General features: G+C 44.8%; 1 protein-coding gene across 1 annotated transcript in view; it reads left to right on the forward strand.

Annotated features, from left to right (window-relative positions):
* LOC116986828 (copine-8-like) overlaps positions 1-25436 on the forward strand; it is a 300796-nt gene that overhangs the window by 74240 nt on the left and 201120 nt on the right. Inside the window, exon 6 of the mRNA XM_033042550.1 lies at positions 1860-1936. Within this exon, the coding sequence (XP_032898441.1) occupies positions 1860-1936 (77 nt within the window). The remainder of the gene's footprint in view (positions 1-1859; positions 1937-25436) is intronic.

A 25436-nucleotide genomic window follows, 5' to 3' on the forward strand; every position in this document is an offset into this window, starting at 1 on the left:
GGAACATATATCTGACTATCATCAGCATAACAATGAAAAGAGATACCATGCTTTCTAAGAATGGAACCCAGAGGAAGTAAGTACAGTGAGAAAAGCAGGGGCCCTAAAATTGAGCCCTGTGGAACCCCATATGACAGAGGAGCGGAGGAGGATTCAGAACCAGCAAGGCTTACACACATAGAGTCTGAAGAAGGGTTTCGGCCCGAAACGTCGCCTATTTCCTTCGCTCCATAGATGCTGCTGCACCCGATGAGTTTCCCCAGCAATTTTGTGTACCTTACACACATAGTTCTGTCTGCCAGATAAGATCTGAACCATTCCAGGGTACTACCAAAAATGCCCACTAGGTGCTGTAACCGAGATACTAAAATATCATGATCCACTGTATCAAAGGCAGCAGATAGGTCCAGCAGGACAAGAATCACATAATCACCAGAATCATTAGCTAGGAGGATGTCATTAAAGACCCTTAGCAATGCTGACTCTGTGCTATGCATAGTTTTAAACCCAGACTGGAAAACCTCCCGAATATTATGATCGTCCAGGAAAAGTTTTAACTGAGCATAAACAACTTTCTCCAAGATTTTAGAGATAAAAGGCAACTTGGAGATGGGCCTACAATTGGCCAATACAGTTTGATCCAGGCCAAGTTTCTTAAGCAGGGGTTGCACTACTGCATGTTTAAAATTTACGGGGACAACTCCAGAACACAGACTGCTGTTAATAATGGCAAGAACCGACTGCCCTATACTGGGGAAAACCTCTTTAAAAAGATGAGGAGGGACAGCATCACAAGGGGAACCTGATGGCTTAATATGGCTAACCACATCCTCTAAAAGCGACAATGTCACAGGTACAAACTTATCAAATACCACCAAGCATGGGACAGAATCAGAGGGGTCAGAGGCAGGAGCTGAAATGAGAGCCCTTATGGTAACAACCTTATCAATGAAAAAGTGCAGGAAGTCATTGCACATTTCAGAGGATGCTTCCAAACAGACAGGCTGTGGGGCATTAAGAACAGAGGAGATTGGTTTAACGGCATCATGTTCAACACAGACATTGTGGGCCGAAGGGCCTGTTCCTCTGCTGCACTGTTCTATGTTCATAAGTTCAATGAACAGAATTTGGCCCATCAAGTCTATTCTGCCAATCGATCATGGCTATAATCTTTCTCTCTCAGCCCCATTCTTCTGCCTTCTCCACATAATCCCATATCTGCCTTAAATATATCTATTGATGGCCTCCACAGCCCTCTGTAGCAATGAATTCCACATTCACCACACTAACTAAACAAATTCCTCCTCATCTCCTTGCTAAAGATGCATTATTTTATTTTGAGGCTGTGGCATCTGACAGGAAACTAGTGGAAACATCCTCTCCACATCCACTCTATCCAGGCATTTCACTCTTCGGTAAGTTTCAACGAGGTCCCCCCCCTCATCCTTCTAAATTCCAGTGAGCACAGGCCCAGTGCCATCAAACGCTGTAATACTTTTGCCCACCATCTGTCTTGCCCTCGCTTCATGGTCCACAAATCCTCCAACAATGGGGCTGCGTACTTTATCCTGTCAGTGATCATTGACATTGATCAGCCGAGCAAAGAGGGACCCAGCGTAGGGGGGCTACCGAGAGAACAAAGAGGGATTATGTTGATCACTTTGTGACTTTGTCGTTGTCCTATACGTGGTGACTCTTTGCATACTTTGTGGATGGTATGCAAAACAAAGAATTTCACTGTGACATGTCACGTGTGCCAGTAAAGTGTCATTCATCCCACTTGTACCCGCTTGCGTGTGTGTTCATGATTGCATGTGTGTAGATGGCGTGTGCAACATCATTTTCATTTTCCTTTCCAGGACTTTCTGGGACAGATTTTCTGCACCCTGGGGGAGATTGTCGGCTCACCAGGAAGTCGATTGGAGAAATCATTAACGTAAGTGGAATATGGTTTGTGATGAATGCTCTAAGACATTCAGAGACACAGTGTGGATTTGTGTTTTGTGTTGGATTTGAAAGGGGTGCGTTGTGTAGAAATGTGGAGAAGAGAAAAAGATTGAAATAAGTAAAGAGAATCACAAAATATGATCAACAATATAATTGAGCTGGTGTATGGTTTTGTTCACTGTTTGTTCACTGACTGATTGAAGAGCCTTATCTGAAAAGGGATTGGTTTGGTTAATCATTGTCATGTATATGTAGGTACAGTGAAAAGCTTTTGTTTGCAGGTTATCCATTCAAAGAAAAGGCTGATACATGATTACACACATGTCGTCCATAGTGTACAGATATAGGATAAAGGGAATAATGTTTAGTGCAAGATATTACATTGAAGTCCGATTAAAGATAGTCCGAGGGTCTCCAATGAGGTAGATGGGAGATCAGGATCGCATGGGATAGTTGGTGAGAGGTTGGTTCAGTTGCCTGTATCTGTGCTGCGTTATTCTAGGCCCAGATATAGTGTATGTGGAGAGGATGTTTCCACTAATGGGAGAGTCTAGGACCAGAGGGCACAGTCTCAGAATAAAAGGACATAACTTTAGTATGGAGATGAAGAGGAATTTCTTTAACCAGAGGGTGGTGAATCTGTGGAATTCATTGTCATTGGGTAGTTTTAAAGCAGATATTGATATGTTCTTGATTGGTAAGGGCGTCAAAGGTTATGGGGAGGAGGTAGGAGATTAGGGTTGAGAGGGAAAGATAGATCAGCCATGATCGAATGGCCGAGGAGACTCGCTTGGCCAAATGGCCTAATTTTGTTCCTGTATTATCATTTTATGGTCCTATGTAGCTTAGTTTAGAGATATAGCGCAGAAACAAACCCTTTGGCCCACCGAGTTTGCGCCGACCTGCAATCACCTGCACACTAGTTCTATCCTGCACACATAGGGACAATTTGACAGAGGCCAATTAACCTCCAAACATATACATCTTTGGAGTGTGGGAGGAAATCCACGCAGATCACGGGGAGAATGTACAAACTCTGTACAGACAGGACTATGGATGCTGTCTGTATGGAGTTTGTACGTTCCCCCTGTGATCTGCGTGGGTTTTCTCCGAGATCTTCGGTTTCCTCCTACACTCCAAAGACGTACAGGTTTGTAGGTTAATTGGCTCGGTATATGTAAAAATTGTCCGGTATAAAATTGTCCAACTTCCAGTATAGGTGGACTCTTCGGATGGTATAATGTACAAGGATCTGTATAATCAGAATCGAACCGTGGTCTCTGGCGCTGTAAGGCAACAACTCTACTGCTGCGCCATTGTGTTTATGCTGTTTTATGCGCGAGCATGTTTTTGTTCTGTTACTGTGCTGTTGTGCTGGATCAACAGTCTGAGAACTGGCGAGGTGAGGGTGGAGGAACTGACTGCTGGCAATGAAGTCCTGGTGTTGTCTCCCTCCACTTGCCCAGTGTATCACCGAACGACAATAACACAGGAGAGCTGGTGCTGGAACTGGAGTCATGGTCTGGTGGGCAAGCAGTTGGCAATGTTCTGGCAACAGATGGTCTTCTCGATTATATTTGGCAGACAAAACTGGACTTTTATTTAATTTTTAATTGTTTTGTGAGTCTTTAATTTTGGGACAGTCCACATTCATCTGTGAATATATCAGATGTTCCCGTTGGGAAATGGAAATGTAGTGAAGGCACTTGTCACAAAAGTGGAAGCTGAAATTTAAAGGGGTCTGTGTGTTCACTCAACACAACAAAGACAAAAATTTGACGACGACAGAAGCCAACAGTGAGCTATAGGTCGTCTGACACACGAGCAAACGAACAACAAAGACAACCACATCCATTCCATTATTTTGTTTAGGAAGGAACTGCAGATGCTGGTTTACACTGAAGATGGGCACAAAATGCTGGAGTATCTCAGCGGGACAGGCAGCATCTCTGGGGAGAAAGAATGGGTGACGTTTCGGGTCGAGGCCCTTTTCCAGACTGAGAGTCAAGTTTCCCTCCCCCCTGACTCTCAGTCTGAAGAAGTCAAGTCAAGTCACATTTATTTATATAGCACTTTTAAAAAACAACTCTCGTTGGCCAAAGTGCTTTACATTTGTTATAAGAATAGCACAACAAAATAGACTACATACATATATACATGTAGCCCTCACTCAGAGGACGTCAGGATAGGCTTGGGAGTATAGATAAGTCTTTAGTCTTGACTTAAAAGAGTCGATGGAGGGGGCAGTTCTGATGGGAAAGGGGATGCTGTTCCACAGTCTAGGGGCTGCAACCGCAAAGGCGTGGTCGCCCCTGAGCTTATGCCTAGACCGTGGGATATTCAGCAACCCCAAGTCGGCCGATCTGACGGGCCAGGAGGTGGAGTGGTGGGTGAGAATACTATTTATGTAGGTGGAGGCAAGCCCATTGAGGGCTTTGTAGACATGGAGGAGTATCTTGAAGTTTATACGGAACCGCACATTGAGCCAAGGGTGCCAAGGGTTCTCTAGAGATGCTGCCTGACCCGCTGAGTTACTCCAGCATTTTGTGCCTATCTCCACAATTTTGTTAGATTCCGAATTTTGATTTTTTTTCACTTCTTCCAATTTTCTGCCCTTTCTCTATAGCACTTAACACTTACTTACCAAGTATAGCGTATATAATGATGGCAGTGGATTCTAAATCTCTGACATTTGGACAGGTGATAGCACATCCTCGATGCAGATGGAATTGCAGATGCTAGTTTGCAAGAAAAATGTCACCGAGTTCTGTACTAACTCAGTGGGCCAGGCATGGATAGGTGATGTTTTGGGTCAGGACCCTTCTTCAGACTGAAGGGACTTTTGTTTAAAGATAGGTGTCAACACAACACAATGACACTATTGAATGTACAGGCACTGAGAATGCATGAAAGAGTTTTTGCACAGTTTTTGGTTTATATATTTTTAAATTCTGAAAAGAACTCCAAGTCTCAATATTCCACCACTTCCCATTTTGCCATCTGTGGTAAACGCCTGCCTCAGATTCCAGGTGTCCCAGTTTTGCTTTTTGTCTGAATGCAACAGTGCTGGGGATGGATTCTAATAGATTCTTAACAAAAAAGGTTAGTTTGAAAGGTATAGTCACATCACATATCTTCCTGTTGTGCCCATATTTTGAAGTAGAAACAGAAAATGACTGATCCATTCCCACGGAGGCACTAGAAACTGCAGATGCTTGAATCTTAAGCAAAGAGCAAAGTGCTGGAGGAACGGGTCAGGCAGCATCTGTGGCAGGTATAGACAGGTAATGTTACAGGTCATAGTCTAAGAGTCATACAGCATAGGCCCATTGTCCCAACTTGACCAGGCTGACCAAAACGCCTTATGCAAGCTAGTCCCATTTGCCCGCTTTTGGCCCTTATCCCCCTAAACCTCTCCTATCCATGTACCTGTCCGAGTGTCTTGCAGCACGGAAACCAATCCTTCGGCATAACCTGTCCATGCCGACCAAGATGCCCCATCTAAGCTAGTCTCAGCTGCCCGTGTTTGGACCAGATCCCTCTAAACATTTTCTATCCCTAGACTTGTCCAGGTGTCTTTAAAATGTCGTTATTGAATCTGCCTCAACTTCCTCATCTGGCAACTCATTCCATACACCCATGGAAAAAGTTGCCCCTCAGATTCTTATTAAATCTTTCACCTCTCACCTTAAACATTTGTCCTCTGGGTTGTGATTCCCCTAGCCTGGGTAAAATACGGGTCGGGACCCGTATATCATGAAAGGGTGTCTAGTGCATGCTTAAAATGCATACAAAATATATCTTGGTTCTTCCCAGTTTCATGATTGCGCCCATAAATAATCTCTGTCGCGTTACTTTGATAGGAGTCAGCATCTCAAACACATTCCTTAATTAATACACACATTCTAAACATCAATCGTACTGTGCCTGTTAATAGTTGGGAAGTCTTCTCTCCAATTTATGCTTCTTTGAGATGCAACCCAGCAGTTCGTGTTGGTATTGTTCAGCGATTTATAATTTTGCCCTCGGGGTTCACGAGGAGATGAGAAATTCGCAATCAATTATTTTTATGAAACCAGTGCCTCCGAAAAGCTAAGGGGATTGATTAAAATTAAATTCATGCTGTTAATGGCCTCTCCTGTAATCATTTTGCAATGTTGCTTGATCAGCAAATATCACGAGGGGCATGGATAAAATGAACGCTCTCAGTCTTTTTCCCAGGGTAGAGGATTTTAAAACTAAAGCACGCAAGCTTGAGGGGAGAGATTTAAGGGGGAGTTCGGGGACAACCTTTTCACTCGGAGAGTAGTCTGTATCGGTAACAAGCTGCCAGAGGAAGCTATCGAAGAGGATACAATTACGACTTTTAAAAGGTATATCAAAATATATTTGAGGTGTGGAACCTCAGGGTCATGTTTATAAGGTATAGGAGCAGAATTAGGCCATTCGGCCCATCACATCTACTCTGCCATTCAATCATGACTGACCTGCATGTCCCTCTCAACCCCATTCTCCTGCCTTTTTCCTATAATCCATGACACCTGTACTTATCAAGAATATGTCAAAGTCCACCTTAAAAATATCCATTGACTTCTACAGTCTTCTGTGGCAATGAATTCCACGGATTCATCATCCACTAACTAAAAACAATTCCTCCTCATCTCCTTTCTAAAGGTAAGTCAAGTCAAGTCAAGTTTATTTGTCACATACACATACGAGATGTGCAGTGAAATGAAAGTGGCAATGCTCGCGGACTTTTGTGCAAAAAGACAAACAACCTATAAACACAATCATAACACACATATACCTTTACATAATAAATAATGGAAGGAAAAACGTTCAATAGAGTTAGTCCCTGGTGAGATAGGCATTTACAGTCCGAATGGCCTCTGGGAAGAAACTCCTTCTCAACCTCTCTGTTCTCACCGCATGGCAACGGAGGCGTTTGCCTGACCTTAGCAGCTGGAACAGTCCGTTGCAGGGGTGGAAGGGGTCTCTCATGATATTGTTGGCTCTGGAGTTGCACCTCCTGATGTATAATTCCTGCAGGGGGGCAAGTGAAGTTCCCATAGTGCGTTCGGCCGAACGCACTACTCTCTGCAGAGCCTTCTTGTCCTTGGCAGAGCAATTCCCAAACCAGATGGTAATGTTCCCGGACAAGATGCTTTCCACCGCCGCTGCGTAGAAGCACTGGAGGATCCTCGGAGACACTCTGAATTTCCTCAATTGCCTGAGGTGGTAAAGGCGCTGCCTTGCCTTACTCACGAGTGCTGAGGCGTGTGATGCCCATGTCATATCCTCTGAGATGTGGACTCCCAGATATTTAAAACAGTTCACCCTATCCACAGGATCCCCATTTATCCTCAATGGAGTGTACGTCCTCGGATGATGTGCCCTCTTAAAGTCCATGATCAGCTCCTTCGTTTTTTTGATGTTCAAGAGGAGGCTGTTATCCTGGCACCAGAGTGCTAGATCAGCCACCTCCTCCCGGTAGGCCTTCTCATCGTTGTCTGAGATCAGGCCCACCACCACAGTGTCATCAGCAAACTTAATTATTGAGTTGGAGCTGAACCTAGCCACACAGTCATGTGTGTACAGGGAGTACAATAGGGGGCTGAGGACGCAACCCTGGGGCGATCCTGTGCTCAGGGTGAGGGGCTTCGATGTATTCCCTCCCATCTTGACTACCTGGGGCCTGGCGGTGAGAAAGTCCAGGACCCAGGCACACAGGGAGGTGTTGAGCCCCAATTCTATTAGCTTCCCGGCCAGTCTGGTGGGGACTATCGTGTTGAAGGCTGAACTGTAGTCTATGAACAGCATCCTCACGTAGCCCCCCTTCTGGCTGTCCAGATGGGAGAGAGCGGTGTGCAAGACCTGGGAGACCGCATCATCCGTGGATCTGTTCGGACGGTATGCGAACTGCGAACATCCCTTTATTCTGAGGCTAGGGCCTCTGCTTACCCACTAGTGGAAATGTCCCTTTCTTGCTCACTCAGAAAGTAGTCCATATCTGGAACAAGCTGCCAGAGGAAGCCACAGAAGCAGATAGGCATTTAGACAGATATATGGGTAGGAAGTGTTTCGAAGGCTATGGATCCCATGCAGGCAAATGGGACGAGCCCAGTATGGCAATTTGGTCAGCATGGACAAAGTGGGCCAAAGGGCCTGTTTAGAACTGATGTACAATTCTATGACTCTAAGTTTGTCTTGTTCAATGTGCACTCATTTTGTCTCATCGGGTTTGCTGTAGAGAAGCAGGAGCAGTTATGAGTGGCGTAGTCTCGTACAATGTGAGCAAAATAAATTAAGGTGGATAAAAGTAATTTGAGAACATTACAGCATTGTCAACGTTTACAAAATAGACAAGTAAAGCTTAGCAGTTAAATTAAGTGTAATGGGAGGTAAGTCTCTTGTGGTTTCTAGGACTATGTGCCGTATCTGGATTATTGCACAGTTCGAAAGCAATACGGACTGTTCTCACGTCAAATGCTCCTGATGTTGCTTAGTGTTAATCTGCAATAGTGCTGGGAGCGGATTCTAAGGGTTGCTCCAAGAAGAGGATGCTTTGAACAGTGAGTCACATAGTACATTTGTGTGCGATCCTTCCCGTAGTTGCTCTTACTCTGAAGAGGAAAGGGAAAATGACCAATTCACTCCCAAGGAGAGACTGATGGAATTAGAGAGCAAAACACAAGGTGCTGGAGTAATGCCCCTGTCCCACTTGGGAAACTCGAACGGAAACCTCTGGAGACTTTGCGCCCCACCCAAGGTTTATTTCTTAACCATTGTATCTGCTGCGTCATAATTGAAATGAGTTAAAAAATATATCTTTCTCTTCAATTGGAGGCTTTGTAGTGGGTCCTGAAGAGGTTTCCCAGATTGCTGCCTAGATTAGAGAGGTTTAGCTGCAAGGAGAGCTTGGATAAACTTGGATTGTTTTCTCTGGAATGTCTGAGGTTGAGGGCAGACCTGATGGAAGAATATAAAATTATGAGAGGCATATAGATAGCATAGAGAGTTAGAACCATTTTGCCAGGGTGGAAATGTCAAAGCTGGCCGGAATGGCTTTAAAGTGGGAGAGACACAGTTTAAAGGAGGGTGGTGGTGCCTGGAACACACTGCCAGGGATGGTTGTGGAAGTGGTGCTTGAGGCTGTTAGATAGGCTGTTGGATATGGAGGGATCTGAATCTGATTAGTTTAACTTGTCATCATGTTCAGCACGGACATTGTGGGCTGAAAGGCTTGTAAAAATGGTGAGTTTTGAAAATGTGTCTTTCAAGTTATTCTAAGCCTTTGCCTGAATGTTGATCAAAGACTGCTGCTAATTTAAAGTTTCATAGGGGGGGGGGGGGGGAGAGTGACTTGCTAACTTTAAAAAATATACTTTAGTGCTGGGATAACTCACTAGATCAGGCAGCATCTCTGGAGAACATGGATAGGTAACATTTTGAGTTGGGACTGATTCAGGGGGGGAGAGAAGCTTCTTTAAACTGTTTCATGGCGGGGACGTTTGGCATGCCCTCCTCTTCCCATCACCTCAAAGTGAGAGCTAAAATCGAACAGGGCTTTGCCTATCTATTGCACGGCATCTGCAGTCTCTTGTGTCTCCATGCATTGTGCCTCAATTGAAAGCTGGACTGATTTGGGAGAGCGAAATAATCTGTGCAAGAAAGATTTGTTCTTTGTTCTCTCTCAGTGCTGGTTGGTAACAATTTCCAGTGCAGTATTTCACATCTTCCTCCTTTCAGTAGACTCAAGCTGGAAAGTGTGCAGAAAAGATTTACGAGGATATCGTTACCAGGATTCGAGGGCCTGAGCTATAAGGGAGAGATTGAGCAAGCTCGGACTTTATTCCTTGGAGTACAGGAGGAAGCAGGGTGATCTTATAGAGGTGTACAAAGTAATGAGAGGAACAGATCGGGTAAACAATCTCTGTGTTTTGCCCCGAGTATGGGGATCAAGAACCAGAGGACATACTGTAGTTTAATGATTTAATCCTGAGGAGTAACGTTTTTACACAAAGGATGGTGTGTGTATGGAATAGAATAAGGTAGTTGAGGCAGGTACTATTGCAATGTTTAAGAAACAATTAGACAGGTACATGGATAGGACAGGTTTAGAGGGTTATGGGCCAAACATAGGCAGGTGGGATTTGTGTAGATGGGACTTGTTGGTCGACCTGGGAAAGATGGAGGGAAGGACCAGTTGCCATGCTGTATGGCTGTGAGTCTATGACTTGTGAATCTTGTCCATCTCCTCCAAGGTTTTAGCTTCATCGTTTCCTTTCCTCTGCTTTTCATCCTGGACTCTTCATTGCTCAGCTTTCCCGAGTCTGTAGTGATTGATATTAGAAATTTGCAATGCTGGACACATAATTACGGGATGGCAACGGGCTAGAAGCTTTGCAACCTAATCTCTCTCTCCCTCTAATGTGAGTGCACACTGAATACAGTGCAGAGGAGCTGGATGGGAAGAGCGAAGCAAGTTGGAAATCTAAAAGAATTAATTTACAAGGAAATCGAGAGCGGGTGTCGAGGGCAGAAAAGATTAGAAAGGAAAAAAGAATAGCACGGCAAATTGAAAACCTTAAAAGACTGGCGAAGGAAGGTGAGAGTATACACGATGTATAACAAGCAGGCACAGAGAAAGGCAGAGACCAAGACAAGCTGCAACACTTAAATTGAGAGACCAACGATTGATAGAAAATTCTAAGAGAAAAAGAACAGGTTACATGGAAAGGCAAACAAAGATGACGTGAATATTAATTTAAAAAAATCACCACTATTTAAATTGTCCTTGTAATTGTGTGCATTTATTTCCTTCTTTAGGAATTAATATTCTTTCTAGTTCTAGAATTGGTTATATTATTATTAAAGATACAGCATGGAAACAGGTCTTTCGGCCCACCGAGTCCACGCCAACCTGTTCACGCCAGCTCCATGTTATCCCACTTTCTCATCCGTTCCCTACAGACTAAGGGGCAATTAATCTACAAACCCGCCCGTCTTTGGGATGTGGGAGGAAACCGGAGCACCCAGAGGAAACCCATGCGCTCACAGGGAGAACATGCAGTCTCCACACAAACAGTACCAGAGGTCAGGATTGAACCAGATGTTGTAAGGCAGCAGCTCAACAGCTGCCACCCTCAAACTTCAATTATCTTGAAGGTTGAAATAGCATGCTTTAATTTAAAAAAAAAGATTGTATATATCTGCAAATAACTTTCCTAATCTCATAAAGCTTTAAGTAACTTTGTAATGAAGTTGGTAATTATACTTGAGTGAAATGCATCTTACAATTAGTGTCTACCAAACTCACACACACAACAATCAATAATAAATAGGTGATTTCTATGTGTTATTGATTGAGATATAAATGTTGGTTGGAATGCAATGAGAGGGAAGAGGTGGGGTGAGGTTGTAGCAAACTCTGCAGCAGCCAGAGGAAGGCGAAACAAGGAACTACGGATGTTGGTTTATATCAAAGACAAACGCAAAATGCTGGAGTAACTCAGCGGGTCAGGCAGCATCTCTGGGGTAAAAAGAGAGGTGACGTTTCAGGTCGGTGGTTGAGGCAGGTACTATAACAGCATTTAGAATACACTTGGACAGGTACATGCATAGGAAAGGTTCATGGGATCTGGGCCAAACGTGGGCAAATGAGACTAAGATAGATGGGGCATCTTGATAGGTATGGACGAGTCTGACCACAGTGGTAGAGTTGCTGCCTCCCTGCGCCTGAGAAGCAAGTTCAATCCTGACAATGAGAGTTGTCTGTACGGAGTTTGTTAATTCTCCCTGTGACAGTGTGGGTTTTTTCTGGGTTCTCCGGTTTCCTCCCACACTCCAAAGACGTGCATATTTGTAAGTTAATTGGCTTCTGTAAATTGTCACTTTGTAGGATTGTGCTAGTGTGCGGAGTGATCACTGGTTCACGTGGACTTGGTGGGCCAAAGGGCCTGTTTCCACGTGTGTATCTAAAGTCTAAAGGGCTTCTTTCTGTTCTGTATCACTCCAGTAGCTGGAGAAATTAGGCAAGGGCTCGCAATGCAATATTACCTTCCTTATGTTGCTTCAGCACCATGGCCGATTATTGAAGTAATGGAAAGCAGCTGCCGCTCACCATGCCAGTCATTGGCTGCAGGCCACAGCAAGGGGATAATAGTTTAAGGGATTTGCACTATTTAAGTTGTGGCAAAGCTTGTCCCTGTAAAGGGAAGAGCACTGTGTAGGCTCGAGATGCTGGTAGTTTCTGAACTGGACAACGGAAGTACCAGCTCAGCCCCACATGGGAGAGTGTGTTCTCTAGTTGTGCACGGCAGGGCTTTGTGGAGAAGAAAGGAGGCACAGTGGTAGAGTTACTTCCATATAGCCCCAGAGGCCTTGATTTGACCCTGACTGCGGGTGCTGTCTGGGTGGAGTTTGCACATTCTCTCTGTGGCTGCATGGGTTTTCTCTGGGAGCTCCGGTTTCCTCCCACACTGTGAAGATGTATATGTTTGTAGGTTAATTGACATTGGTAAAATTGTAACTTGCCCCAAGTGTTTAGGATAGAATTAGTGTACGGGTGATCGATGGTCAGCGTGGGCTTGATAGGCCGAAGGGCCCATTTCCACGTTGTATCTCTCAACTAAACTAAACTAAAATGATAACAAGACTGTTCACTAACTCTAGATGCCCCTTTCTAAAATTCTGGCATGAAGATTCTTAAATTCTTTGGGTTGATCAACCTTTAGTCTCATCAACAATTCTGGTACTGAAAAATTATTTCCACAATTCTATAATCTTGCTGACTCTGTGATATTGCTTTAATTTGTAAAACTGCATTGTACGGGTTTGAACTTTGTTAGAATGCAGAAAATCATAATGGTAAAGAGAATAAATAAGGAGAGTTTGAAGAAGGGTTCGGACCAGAAACGTCACCCATGTTTTTTCACCAGAGATGCTGCATAGACAACTGAGTTACTCCAGCACTTTGTGTCTATCCTTGAAATGTGTTCGATTTTAGCTTTTGGGTACAGCCATAAACTGATTTTCTAACAGTGCAGTTTGCATCTAGAATGTGGAGCGCAGGAGGATGAGGGGTGATCTTATAGAGGTGTACAAAATCATGAGGGGAATAGAATGGGTAGATGCACAGAGAATGCACAGACATCGGTTCAAGGTGAAGGGGAAAAGATTTAATAGGAATCCGAGGGGTGACTTTTTCACACAAAGGGGTGGTGCAGGCCCATACGAAGCTTTTCAAAAATGGGGGGGGGGGTGCGGGCGGGCCTAAACGGCAGGGCTGAGCGGGGGGGGGGGGGTGCGGGCAGGCCTGAATGGCGTGTCTGAGCGGGGGGGGCCTGAACGTCGTGTCTGAGCGGGGGGGGGGGGGGGTGCGGGCGGGCCTGAACGGCGTGTCTGAGCGGGGGGGGCCTGAACGTCGTGTCTGAGGGGGGGGGGGGGGGGGTGGTGCGGGCGGGCAGGCATGAGCGGCGGTGGGGGGTGGCAGCTTGATTTTTTAATTACTCTAGGGGGAAAAAAGGGGGGTGCATTCGTACCCTTCGCATCCCCCCCTTCAGACGGCCATGTGGTCATGTGGTGGGTGTATGGAACAAGCTGCCACAGGAGGTAGTTAAGGCAGGGACTATCCCATTGTTTAAGAAACAGTTAGACAGGGACATGGATAGGACAGGTTTGGAGGGATATGGACACAGAGCAGGCAAGTGGGACTAGTGTAGCTGGGATATTGTTGGCTGGTGTGGGCACGTTGGGCCGAAGGGCCTGTTTCCACACTATATCACTCTATGACTCCCTAATAAAAAAATTCAAAATTCTGCAGTACTGATTAAAATCATTGCCTCTTAAAACAGAAGAACGGTGTTTACTGAACCAAGGCAGACTGGGTGTGATATATAAGAGACATCAAGGTGTGAATATAATTGCACTATGTGACTGATGTAGGAACTTAATGGAAAATACAGAATGAAAACAGGTCTCCCTTGACTTAACCCGACGAGACATTGGGGATAAACGACAAACTGTTACTCATAAATATATTTCAAGCTTTGCTTGGTGTGATTTTGTTTTCACCCCTAATTCCCTTTCTCCCTTGCAAGTTAGTGTCTAGAATGCAGAATACTGGTATCGATTTGTCATTGTCACGAAAAGCTTTAGAGTGAATTGCTATCCAATTAAAACAAATAATAGTACATGCGAGTACAATCAAGCCATACGCAACTACCACACGTAGTGCAAAGAGAATAATATGAGAGTGCAGGTTATAGTTTGCAGTCTTGCAGCATTACAGTTACAGAGAGGGAATAAAAACAATGAAATTGCCAGAGTGATACAGTGTGGAAACAGGCACTTCGGCCCAACTTGCCCTCACCTTCCCATATGCCCCATCTACACTAGTCCCACCTGCCCGCGTTTGGTCCATACCCCTGCAAACCTGTCCTATCCATGAACATGTCTAACTGTTTCTTATATGTTGGGATAGTCCCTGCCTCCTTTGGCAGCTCGTTCCGTACACCCACCATCCTTTGTGTGAGAAAGTTGCCCCTCGAATTCCTATTAAATCTTTCCACCCCCCCTCGCGTTAAACCTATGTCCTCCGGTCCTCGATTCACATACTCTGGGCATCAACCCGATCTATTCTCCTTGTGATCTTATACAGCTCTGCCAGATCACCCCATCAGCCTCCTGCGCTCTAAGGAATACAATCCCAGCTTACTCAACCTGTCCCTATAGCTCTGACCCCCTAGTCCTGGCAACATCCTGGTAAATCTTCTCTGTATCCTCTGTGCTCTGTACCATTAAGGTGATTGCCAAAAATGAAATGGCCATTGAGGATGATGGAGGCAGTTGAGGATAGTGAAAGGGTTTATGGGCCAAATGCAGGCAAATGGGACTAGCCCAGTCTGCCAACTTGGTCAGCATGGACAAGATGGGCCGAAGGACCTGTTTCTATGCAGTGCATCACTGACTCCATATCAGGAATCTTTGCAAGGTTTATCATTATTTTCTTCTAACGTATGCAACAAATGACTAACCTGGGTGGGGCTGCTGCCAGGTTAGTAATTTGCATTGATCTGTTTATTAGCAAATGATCGTACCTGTTTTACAAAATTATCTGTCGGGTGGACTGAAACTCCTCCTGTGTAATTTTCCAAAATAAGTTTGTTGGGGCGTAAATCCAGTTCCATGTTATACTGAACTGAAATATTGTTTTGAGTTTTGAATATTATGAGGAACAATTTGAAATGGAGTGAAAGAAGCAATAGTGGGTGATATAAATTTAAATGCTCACCTTTGGGGATCTGTTTGCAAATTGGGTATAACAGTCAAAGTGATACAGCATGGAAACAATCCCTTCAATGCCCTGAGCCTCCCCAGGCCATCAATTACCTATTCACACTAATTCTGCATTAATTCTTACACTAATTCTACACTCTTCCCCCCCCCCCCCCCCCCCCCCCCCACTTCTCCAGTTAGGCAGAAGGTACAAAAGCTTGAGAGCTAGATATTTTCTGCATATCTATCATTTATTGTTCTTTATCTCTCTACATCATCGTATATACCTCTCATTTCCTTTATCCCTAACCAGTCTGAAGAAGGGTCTCGACCCGAAACTTCATCCATTCCTTCTCTCCTGAGATGCTGCCGCTGAATTACTCCAGCTTTTGGGTCGATCTTCGGTTTAACCCAGCATTTGCAGTTCTTTCCTACACCTCCAGATTCAAGAACAGCTTCTTCCCCGCTGCTATCAGACCTCTGAACGGTGTTGGTTGAAGTCGTGATCTTCCAGCCTGCCTCACAGCAATGTTGGACTTTTTCCTCTGTAACTGTGACGCTTCAATGCCGTAAACACCATATTATGCACTCTGGTATTTTTATCTTTGCTGTTTTTGTTGTACGTGTATGACTTGACTGTACTTGTGTGTGGATTGATCTGATTTGACTGAATAAAACCAATCCGGTAGAGTTGCTGCCTCATGGCGCCAGAGACCCCGGATCGACCCCTGACCCCGGGAGCTGTCTACACAGAGTTTGTACATTCTCCCTGTGACTGTGTGGGTTTCCTCCAGGTGCTCTGGTTTCCTCCCACATCTCAAAGACATGCGGATTTGTAGGTTAATCCGCCTCTCTGTGTAGGGAGTGGATGAGAACTGGTGTGAATGGTTACTGACGGTTGGTGTGGACTCGATGGGCTGAAGGACCTGTTTCCATGCTGTATCTCTAAACTAAACTGAACACTGGTTTTTGTTCAAAAAACAATACATTTTGCCAACAACATGTTCGAAATTATAAAGAGTTAGTATTTAAAGTATTTAAGAACCAGAGACTTGGAATTGAGATTATTTTCCACATTTTGTAACGATTAAAATTGAACACGACTTTCAGCATTAATCTCACAGATGAGTAGTTTTTGCTTTGTGATTCGACCGGAAATGACAAGTGATTTAATTGTAATTAACGAGCCATATTTTGTATGTATCATGACATCATTTCGCTGAAAACAATTTGCAGTTTATTACCTGGGATTATGCAAGTGACATTAATTATATTAATTGTGACATTTTTTATGTAGGAGTGGGATCTAATATTATTTAACTAAAAATATCTGGATAGGCTGTTGTGGTTAATTATTTCTCTGTAATTAGCAGTTATATTTTTGAGCATTCTTCGACTTCAGATGTGAAAAAACTGCACTGAAATGGTCTGAATTTGGTTTCCCTTCCACCTACATTCCTTCCTCTATCTTCACAATCCTCAACTATTATCCTTATTTATACTCCATTTGCCTTTTCATCTCTAGCCTTTGTCCAACCATCTGCCTATCTAAAATCCTCAGTTCCACCACAATCAGTCTGAAGGGTCCCGACCCAAAATGTTGCCCATCCATGTTCTCTGGAGATGCTGCCTGACCGCTGAGTTATTCCAGCATTTTGTCTTTTATTTAAACAAAATATCTGTCTGCTTAGCAGAGCCAACTGAGTTTTTGTGCAGGCAAGCTCAAACCTTTACATTTAATATATTTAAAGACATCAGTGTCACAGGGTACAATTCTAGTCACCCCAATACAGGAAGAATGTGGAAGCTTTGGAAAGGGTGCAGAAGTGGTTTACCAGAATTACCTGGATTAGCAGGTAGTAGCTACAGGGAGAGGTTGCACAGATTTGGATTGTTTTCTTAGGAACGCTGGAGGTTATGGGGGATTTGATAGTAGAAGTACATAACATTATGAGAGGCATAAGAAAAGTGGACAGTCTGAATGTATTTTTCAGGGTTGAAATGCCAAAGAGTAGAGGGCACAGCTGTAAGATGAGAGGGACAAAGTTGAAAGGAGATGTGCAATGCGGGGCAAGCATTTTTTACACAGAGGGTAGTTGATTTGGGTGGGTTTCCTCTGGGTGCTCCGGTTTCCTCCCACATCCCAAAGATGTGCAGGCTTGTTTTGTCGATTGCCTTCTGTAAATTGGCCCTAGTGTGCAGGATGTGTGGGTGATCGTCGGTCAGTCGGTCGGCATGGACTCGGTGGGCTGATGGCCCCCTTTCCATGCTGTATCTCAAAAAACTAAAACTTAAAACTGAAACTGTCACAGCAACACTGCTGCTGAATTTATCTGCGGGTGCAAGTGTGAAAGCTCTGACATTGTAATTGAAAGATATGCGCTTGTTTGCGGGTAATTAGACGGCGTAAGTGGGTCGCATTTGCAACAGGCGGCATGTCGTGTTGCACAGCTGGTGGGCGCAGAGAACAAATGATATTACATTTGTGTGGGAGTCGCTGTACTGATTGCAGCAGATGCTCGGGGAGGTTTGGGGAATCTAGCTGGGACACACACACAGGGGACCCCCGCATAAAGAGGTTACTGCCCTCTGAGTCAGTCAGCTGTGCTGTGCGTCCAAGCAGAACTGCGGACGTTGCATCGAGTAAGCATGTCATACTGTTGCCACTTGAAACACAAACAGCAGTGGTGAATCTGTGAAATTCATTGCCATAGAAAGCTGTGGAGGCCAAGTCAATGGACGCTTTTAAGGTGGAGATTGATGGATTCTTGATTAGCGTGGCTGTCAGGGGTTATGGGAAGAGGGTAGGAGAATGGGATTAAGAGGGGAAGATAGATCAGCCTGACCCGCAACGTCACCTGCCATTCCCTCCCCAGATGCTGATTAATCTGATCATATATTAGAAACATAGAAACATAGAAATTAGGTGCAGGAGTAGGCCATTTGACCCTTCGAGCCTGCACCGCCATTCAATATGATCATGGCTGATCATCCAACTCAGTATCCCGTACCTGCCTTCTCTCCATACCCTCTGATCCCCTTAGCCATAAGGGCCACATCTAACTCCCTCTTAAATATAGCCAATGAACTGGCCTCGACTACCCTCTGTGGCAACCGCGCACGCGCGGCAACACCACGAGTGCCACACGCCAACCGTACTCACTCACGCACGCACCAACTGCACGCACGCACTCGCACACCAACCGCATGCCCCGCACGCACACACCAACCGCACGCACACACGCACACACCAACCGCGCACACATGCACACACCAACCGCACACATGCACACACGCACCAACCACACACACACACCAACCACATGCGCACACGCCCCAACCACGCGCGCACACGCACACGCACACACACACCACACTTTGGGCAGCACAATGGCGCAACTGGTTGAGCCACTGATTCATAGTGCCGGAGACCCGGGTTTAATTCTGCCCTCTCTCTGCGGAGTTTGTACGTTCTCCATGTGACCGTGTAGCTTTTCTCCGGGTGCTCTGGTTTCCTCCCCCATCCCAAAGATGTGCAGGTTTGCGAGTTAATTGGCCTCTGTAAATTGCTCTCACAATATAGGGAATGGATGAGAAACTGGGATAACATAGAACTAGTGTACAGTTGATCTATGGTCAGCATGGACTCAGTAGGCTGAAGGGCCTGTTTCCATGCTGTATCCCTAAACTCTAAAATACTCCATTCTGGGCTACTGTGTGTGTTGCTTTATCTCACGTTTGCACCAATTTGCAGCCTGTAAAATGTGTGAACAAACAAGGAAATATGGAGTTTCTCCACGTCTTATCGTAATAATCTTAATAACTATTAGAGCATTCAGTAGTTAATGTCCCAAAAGTATAGAACAGGTCTGCAAAGAGCACCACAAACATTAAAAATGGAGAAATAGGGCCCTGGAGTTTTAGTCTTGATGTAAATAAGGAGCTGGATGTAATTGGTAATACTGTAAAAATTCTTTTTTGTGCATTAACAATGTGTACTCCTGTGCTACCAATATCATGCTTGAACAGAAGAGAAAATGGTCTTGTTTACTTTTAGAGATGGAACATGGAAACAGGCCCTTCGGCCCACTGCGTCCATGCTGACCATCTGTTACTGATTTGCACCAGTTCTATGTTATCCCACTTTCTCATCCACTCCCTGCACATGAGGGGCCGTTTACAGAGGGTCAATTAACCTACAAACCTGCATGTCTTTAGAGTGTGGGAGGAAACCAGAGCATCCGGAGGAAACCCACGTGGTCACAGGGAGAAGGTATAAACTCTGCACAGACAGCACCTGTGGTCAGGATCGAACCCGGGTCTCTGGTGCTGTAAGGCAGCAACTCTACTGCTGTGCCACCCACTTTGTCAACTGTTTTCACTATCTCAGGACATCCAAAACTTATTGTGGCGGAAAAGAGTCAGCCGTAAATGTAAATGCCCAATACATAGCCAGAGGGTGGTGAATCTGTGGAATTCATTGCCACAGACGGTGGTGGAGGCCAAGTTATTGTGTATTTTTAAAGCAAAGATTGACTCGTAAGGGTGTCAAAGGTTATAGGGAGAATACAGGCGAATGGGGTTGAGAGGGAAAGGTAGATCAGTCATGATTGAATGATGGAGTAGATTTAATGGACCAAATGGCCTAATTCTGCTCCCATGACTTAGACCTCTTTCAATCTGTGCCCTGGAAATCTATTGTTCGTGATGTCCCCTGGGACATTAGATGTTGGTCTGACCACTAAAGAGAATTCTGCTAGCTTCAAAATAGTGTCTTGGACATTGTCATATCCCTCTGAGAAACAGATGAATGTCTCGGTTTAATATTGCATAACCCTCAACAGTACAGCATAAGATCATGTGATAGGAGTAGAATTAGGCCATTCGGCCTATTAAGTCTACTCTGTCATTCAATCATGGCTATCTGTCTCTCCTTCCTAACCTCATTCTCCTGCCTTCTCCCCATAACCTCTGACATGCGTACTAATCAAGAATCTATCTATCTCTGCTTGTATATCCACTGGTTGCCTCCTCGGCCTTCTGTGGCAAAGAATTGCACAGATTCGCCACTCTCTGACTAAAGAAATTCCTCCTCATCTCCTTTGTAAAAGAGCGCCCTTTAATTCAGATGTTCTGACCTCTAGTCCTAGACTCTCCGACCACCGTACAACTTCAGATTAGTGCTGGGGCAACACTCGAGATGTTGTGAACTTTTGACTTCCTGCAGTATGATAAGAATATAAACCACGAGTCAACATTGGGACGCAGTGGTAATGCCACTGCCTGACAGCGCCAGAGGCCCCGGTTCGATCCTGAATACGAGTGCTGTCTGCACGAAGTTTGCATGTTCTCCCTGTGACCACGTGGGTTTGCTCCGGGTGCTCCGGTTTCCTCCCAAGTTGTGCAGGTTTGTAAGTTAATTGGCTTCTGTAAATTGGCCCTAGTGTGTAGGATCGAACTAGTGAATAGGTGATTGTTGGTTGCCATGGACTCTGTGATCCAAAGGGTCTGTTTCCACACTGTATATCTTAAGGGCCTGTCCCACTTGGCCTTCATTTGCGCCTCTTTTACGCGTCATATGTAAAATAGGTCGACGCGTTGTAACGCACGGGTAGCGTGTGGGTAGCGCGAGACGGGCGCATGGAGAGGCGTGGAGGAGTGTGGAGTTGCATGCGGTTTCGCGTGGCACTCCAGGATTTTGTCCTGTACGAAATCCTCAGGCGCCACCTGCATGACTTATCGCGTACGCACGCTGACGCATTGGGTATGCACGCTGCGTCCCGACGCCTCACGTGTATCGCGTGGTGATGCATGGTTACGTCACCATGCATAACCATGCGTCGCCGCACGCTGCTGGGTATTCTAATGACGTCACGCGCACCAGACGACATGATGGCACGCGATTTGCGCGCGATGTCGGGTCGACCTATTTTGCATATGACGCATAAATGAGACGCAAATGACGGCCAATTGGGACAGGCCCTTAAAGTTATAAGTTAAAGTAAAGTATTTAATTGTCATGTGCAGCAACAACAAGGACGATCTTACTTGCAACAGCACAACAGGCCTCTAAACACAGTACACACAGATAATATCATAAACAAAAATTCAATAAATTAATCATCATAATACCAGCGCCTAAGCCCTCCCCTCACCACCTCCAGTTTAAATTCCATTTGGAATATTTTGGAGGACCAAGAAACCAAGAGCCAAGAACCAAGTCTTTAGTGCAACCAAAGGCAGTCCCTGAAAGTTCATAATTGAAACATTGTGTCATGTTCAAGTTCGTGATGGTTGCTGGGAAGAAGCTGTTCGTGAACCGTGCGGCAAGGTGGCGCAGCGGTAGAGCCTCTGCCTTACAGTGCTAAAGATCCAGGTTTGAACCTGTATGGAGCTTGTACATTCTCCCCATGACCGCGTGGATTTTGTCCGAGATCTTTGGTTTCTTCCCACACTCCAAAGATGTACAGGTTTGTAGGTTAATTGGCTTGGTACAAATATAATATTGATCCCAGTGTTATTAGGGTAGTGTTAAAGTATCGGGATCACTGTTTGGTACGGGCTCTGTGGGCCGAAGGGCCGGTTTCCACCGTTTATCTCTAATTCTAAACTAAACTATACCTGGAGGTCACGGTTCTCGGGCTCCTGTACCTTCTTGCCGATGGTAACAGTGAGATGGGAGCGTGGCCAGGGTGGTGTGGGACTTTGATATTGGCTGCCTTATTGAGGCAGCGCCACCTGTAGTTTCGTTTTGCCTAGTTTATTATTAAACAATAGACAATAGGTGCAGTAATTATTATCATGTGTTCCGAGCTTTACTGAAAAGCTTTTTTGATATGTGCTATCCAGTCAGTGGAAAGACATACATGATTACAATCAAGCCATCACCGTGTATAGATACAGGATAAAGGGAATAACGTTTAGTACAATATAAAGTCTAATCGAAGATAGTCTGAGGATCACCAATGAGGTCGATGATAGCTCAGGACCACTCTCTAGTTGGTGATAGGACGGTTCAGTTGTTTATAGATCTCTTCGAAGGTGGGGAGGTCGGTTCCTGTGATGGACCAGGCAGTGCCAGTGGATGTTATTCTGATCCACCACTGACTTCCTTGAAGGACAAGATTCCTGAAGTATATGGTGCAAGGAAACGACCAGTTTCTGTCACTGAGGTTCTGAGGTTTCACACGTTGCCTCACTTTAATTAATTTCCTTGCTAGAACCGTGACTGGTGTTACTTATATAAACTCAGTAGTCATCACCACTTACAATCTCTCATAACCAGCAATTAAGTCATTCATTAATAATGCAGGTTAAGGAAGAATTTTCTACGGTCGACAAGGACAATTTACCAAACTTGAATCCAATAAAGTGTGTTTGATTTACCGTAAATCTATGTTAATATTGATGTACTTTCAGCAATCAACTGTACATGAAACAATAATATGTGTAAACTTAAATGGTCTCGCAATCTGGCGAACATGTTCTTTTGCAAGGTTCTGAATGCTTAAATACGTTTCGGTAAAGTTGAAAGAAATGACATCCATTCTTCTATTTCAGTTTGGCCAGCCCAGCTGGTAGAGCCACTGCCTAACAGCGCCAAAGACCTGGGTTCGATCCTGACCTCGGGTGCTGTCTGCACAGAGTTTGCATGTTTTCCCTGTGACCCACGTGGGTTTCCTCCGGATGCTTCAGTTTCTTCCCAAACCCCAAAGAGGATTTTTGGAGTGTGCGATACCATACTACCAGAGCACCCGGAGATAACCCACACGGTCTTAGGGAGAAAGTGCAAACTCCACACGGACAGCGCCCATAGTCGGCATTGAACCTGGGACTCTAAGGCAGCAACTCTAATGTAGTGCCACTGTGCCACTGTTCCTCCTTCCATCTGTTTTATTGTTAATAGCTGCATTGCACAGAGAAGTGAGAGATTGTAACCGCATTGTGTAAATCTGCACACCTAAAAGCTGGATAAAAGCTTCTAAATGAGAGATAATAATGATCCTGACTTGTTCAATCATTCACCACCGGGAGATTACGGTCAGACAGTAAAGTACAGGTGGAGAAAGTAGTATAACATGAGAGACGTGCTTTCAACAGTGGAGTGAGTATATGACCTTTAGATGAATAAATAAAAGCATGCTTTAAGCATTACTCAAATTGAATCAATGGCTCTCAGACTTGTACAGCAACTTTACTAGCTTTGGTAATTGGTAAATAAAGTCTGTATGGATAATGCATCGTAGTTTGTGCAAGTTAAAGTGCTTTAGTTTAACAAAATAATCTGTGTTAAATCCCAACATGTTGCAACATCCAAAAGCTAGTAGAGTTGCTACCTCACAGCGGCAGGAAGCTGGATTCGAACCTGACCTCCGGTGCTCTCTGTAGCGAGTTTGCACGTTCTCCCTGTGACCGCGTGGATTTCCTCTGGGTGCTCCGGCTTCCTCCCACATCCCAAAGACGTGCTGGTATGTTGTTTAATTGGCCCTCTGTAAATTGCCCCAGTAAATCAACTCCAGTCTGAAGGAGGGTCTCGACCCGAAACGTCACCTGTTCCTTCTCACCAGAGATGCTGCCTGTTCCGCTGAGTTATTCCAGCTTTTTGTGTCTATCTTCGGTTTAAACCAGCATCTGCAGTTCCTTCCTGCACCCTTCAAGATTGAACCTGGGTATCTGGCGTTGTAAGGCAGCAATTCTACCGCTGCGCCACTCTTTATGACGACCTTCCAGATCTGATCAAAATATAAATTGCAGACACATGGACTGCAGATGCTGGTTGGCCAACAGAGTCACAAAGTGCTTGAGTAAGTCAGCATCTCTGAAGAACATGAATAAATGATGAATCTGGTCGAGACCCTTCTTCAGACTCAATTGTAAATATAAATTGACACAACTCTATATATAAATTGACTACGCCCTCGACTCATACAAAATAAGTGCAGGAGGAGGCCATTCGGCCCTTCGAGCCAGCACCGCTGATCGTCCCCTATCAATAACCCGTGCCTGCCTTCTCCCCATATCCCTTGACTCCACTAGCCCCTAGAGCTCTATCTAACTCTCTCTTAAATCCATCCAGTGACTTGGCCTCCACTGCCCTCTGTGGCAGGGAATTCCATAAATTCACAACTCTCTGAGTGAAAAGGTTTTTTCTCACTTTATTCTAAGACTGTGGCCCCTGGTTTTGTACTCACCCAACATTGGGAACATTTTTCCTGCTCTAGCTTGTCCAGTCCTTTTATAATTTTATATGTTTCTATAAGATCCCCCTCATCCTTCTAAACTCCAGTGAATACAAGCCTAGTCTTTTCAATCTTTCCTCATATGACAGTCCCGCCATCCCAGGGATCAATCTCGTGAACCTACGCTGCACTGCCTCAATCACAAGGATGTCCTTCCTCAAATTAGGAGACCAAAACTGTACACAATACTCCAGATGCGGTCTCACCAGAGCCCTATACAACTGCAGACTCTGTCCATTACCCCAACAGTCCTTTCAGGTTAGGCAGAGGTTCACTTGCACCTCCTGCAATCTCATCTACTGTATCCATTGTTCAAGATGTGGACACTTATACATCGGCGAGACCAAACGTTGACTGGGCGATTGTTTCGCTGAACACCTTCGCTCAGTCCGCATGGACCTATCTGATCTCCCGGTTGCCAAATACTTTATTTCTCCTTCCCATTCCCACACTGACTTTTCTATCCTAGGCTGCCTCCATTGCAAGAGTAAGGCTAAATGCAAATTGGAGGAACAGCATCTCATATTTTGCTTGGGCAGCTTACAGCTGTTATTTCTCTAACTTCAAGTAACCCCGGCATTCTCTACCTCTCCATCTCTTCCTCCACCCAAGTCGCACCAGGTTCTCATTCTCACCTAGCAAACTGCTAACAATGGCCTGTTTCCTTTATCATTGTTACTGATTTGCATTTCTTTCTTTCATTTGTTCTATATCTCTCTACATCACTGTCTATATCTCTCGTTTCCCTTTCCCCTGAATAGTCTGAAGTAGGGTTTTGAGCCGAAAAGTCACCCATTCCTTCCCTCCAGAGATGCTGCCTGTCCCGCTGAGTTTTTGTGTCTATCTTTGGTTTAAACCAGCATTTGCAGTTCCTTCCTACACATAAATTGACTTATTACAGGTTCACAAAGTTATTTTTATGATTTGTTGAAATTGGAATCTTTTATTATGAAAATAACTTGGGATCAAATT

The sequence above is a fragment of the Amblyraja radiata genome, chromosome 24, assembly GCF_010909765.2.
Source record: "Amblyraja radiata isolate CabotCenter1 chromosome 24, sAmbRad1.1.pri, whole genome shotgun sequence".
In the NCBI taxonomy this organism is placed as follows: Eukaryota; Metazoa; Chordata; class Chondrichthyes; order Rajiformes; family Rajidae; genus Amblyraja; species Amblyraja radiata.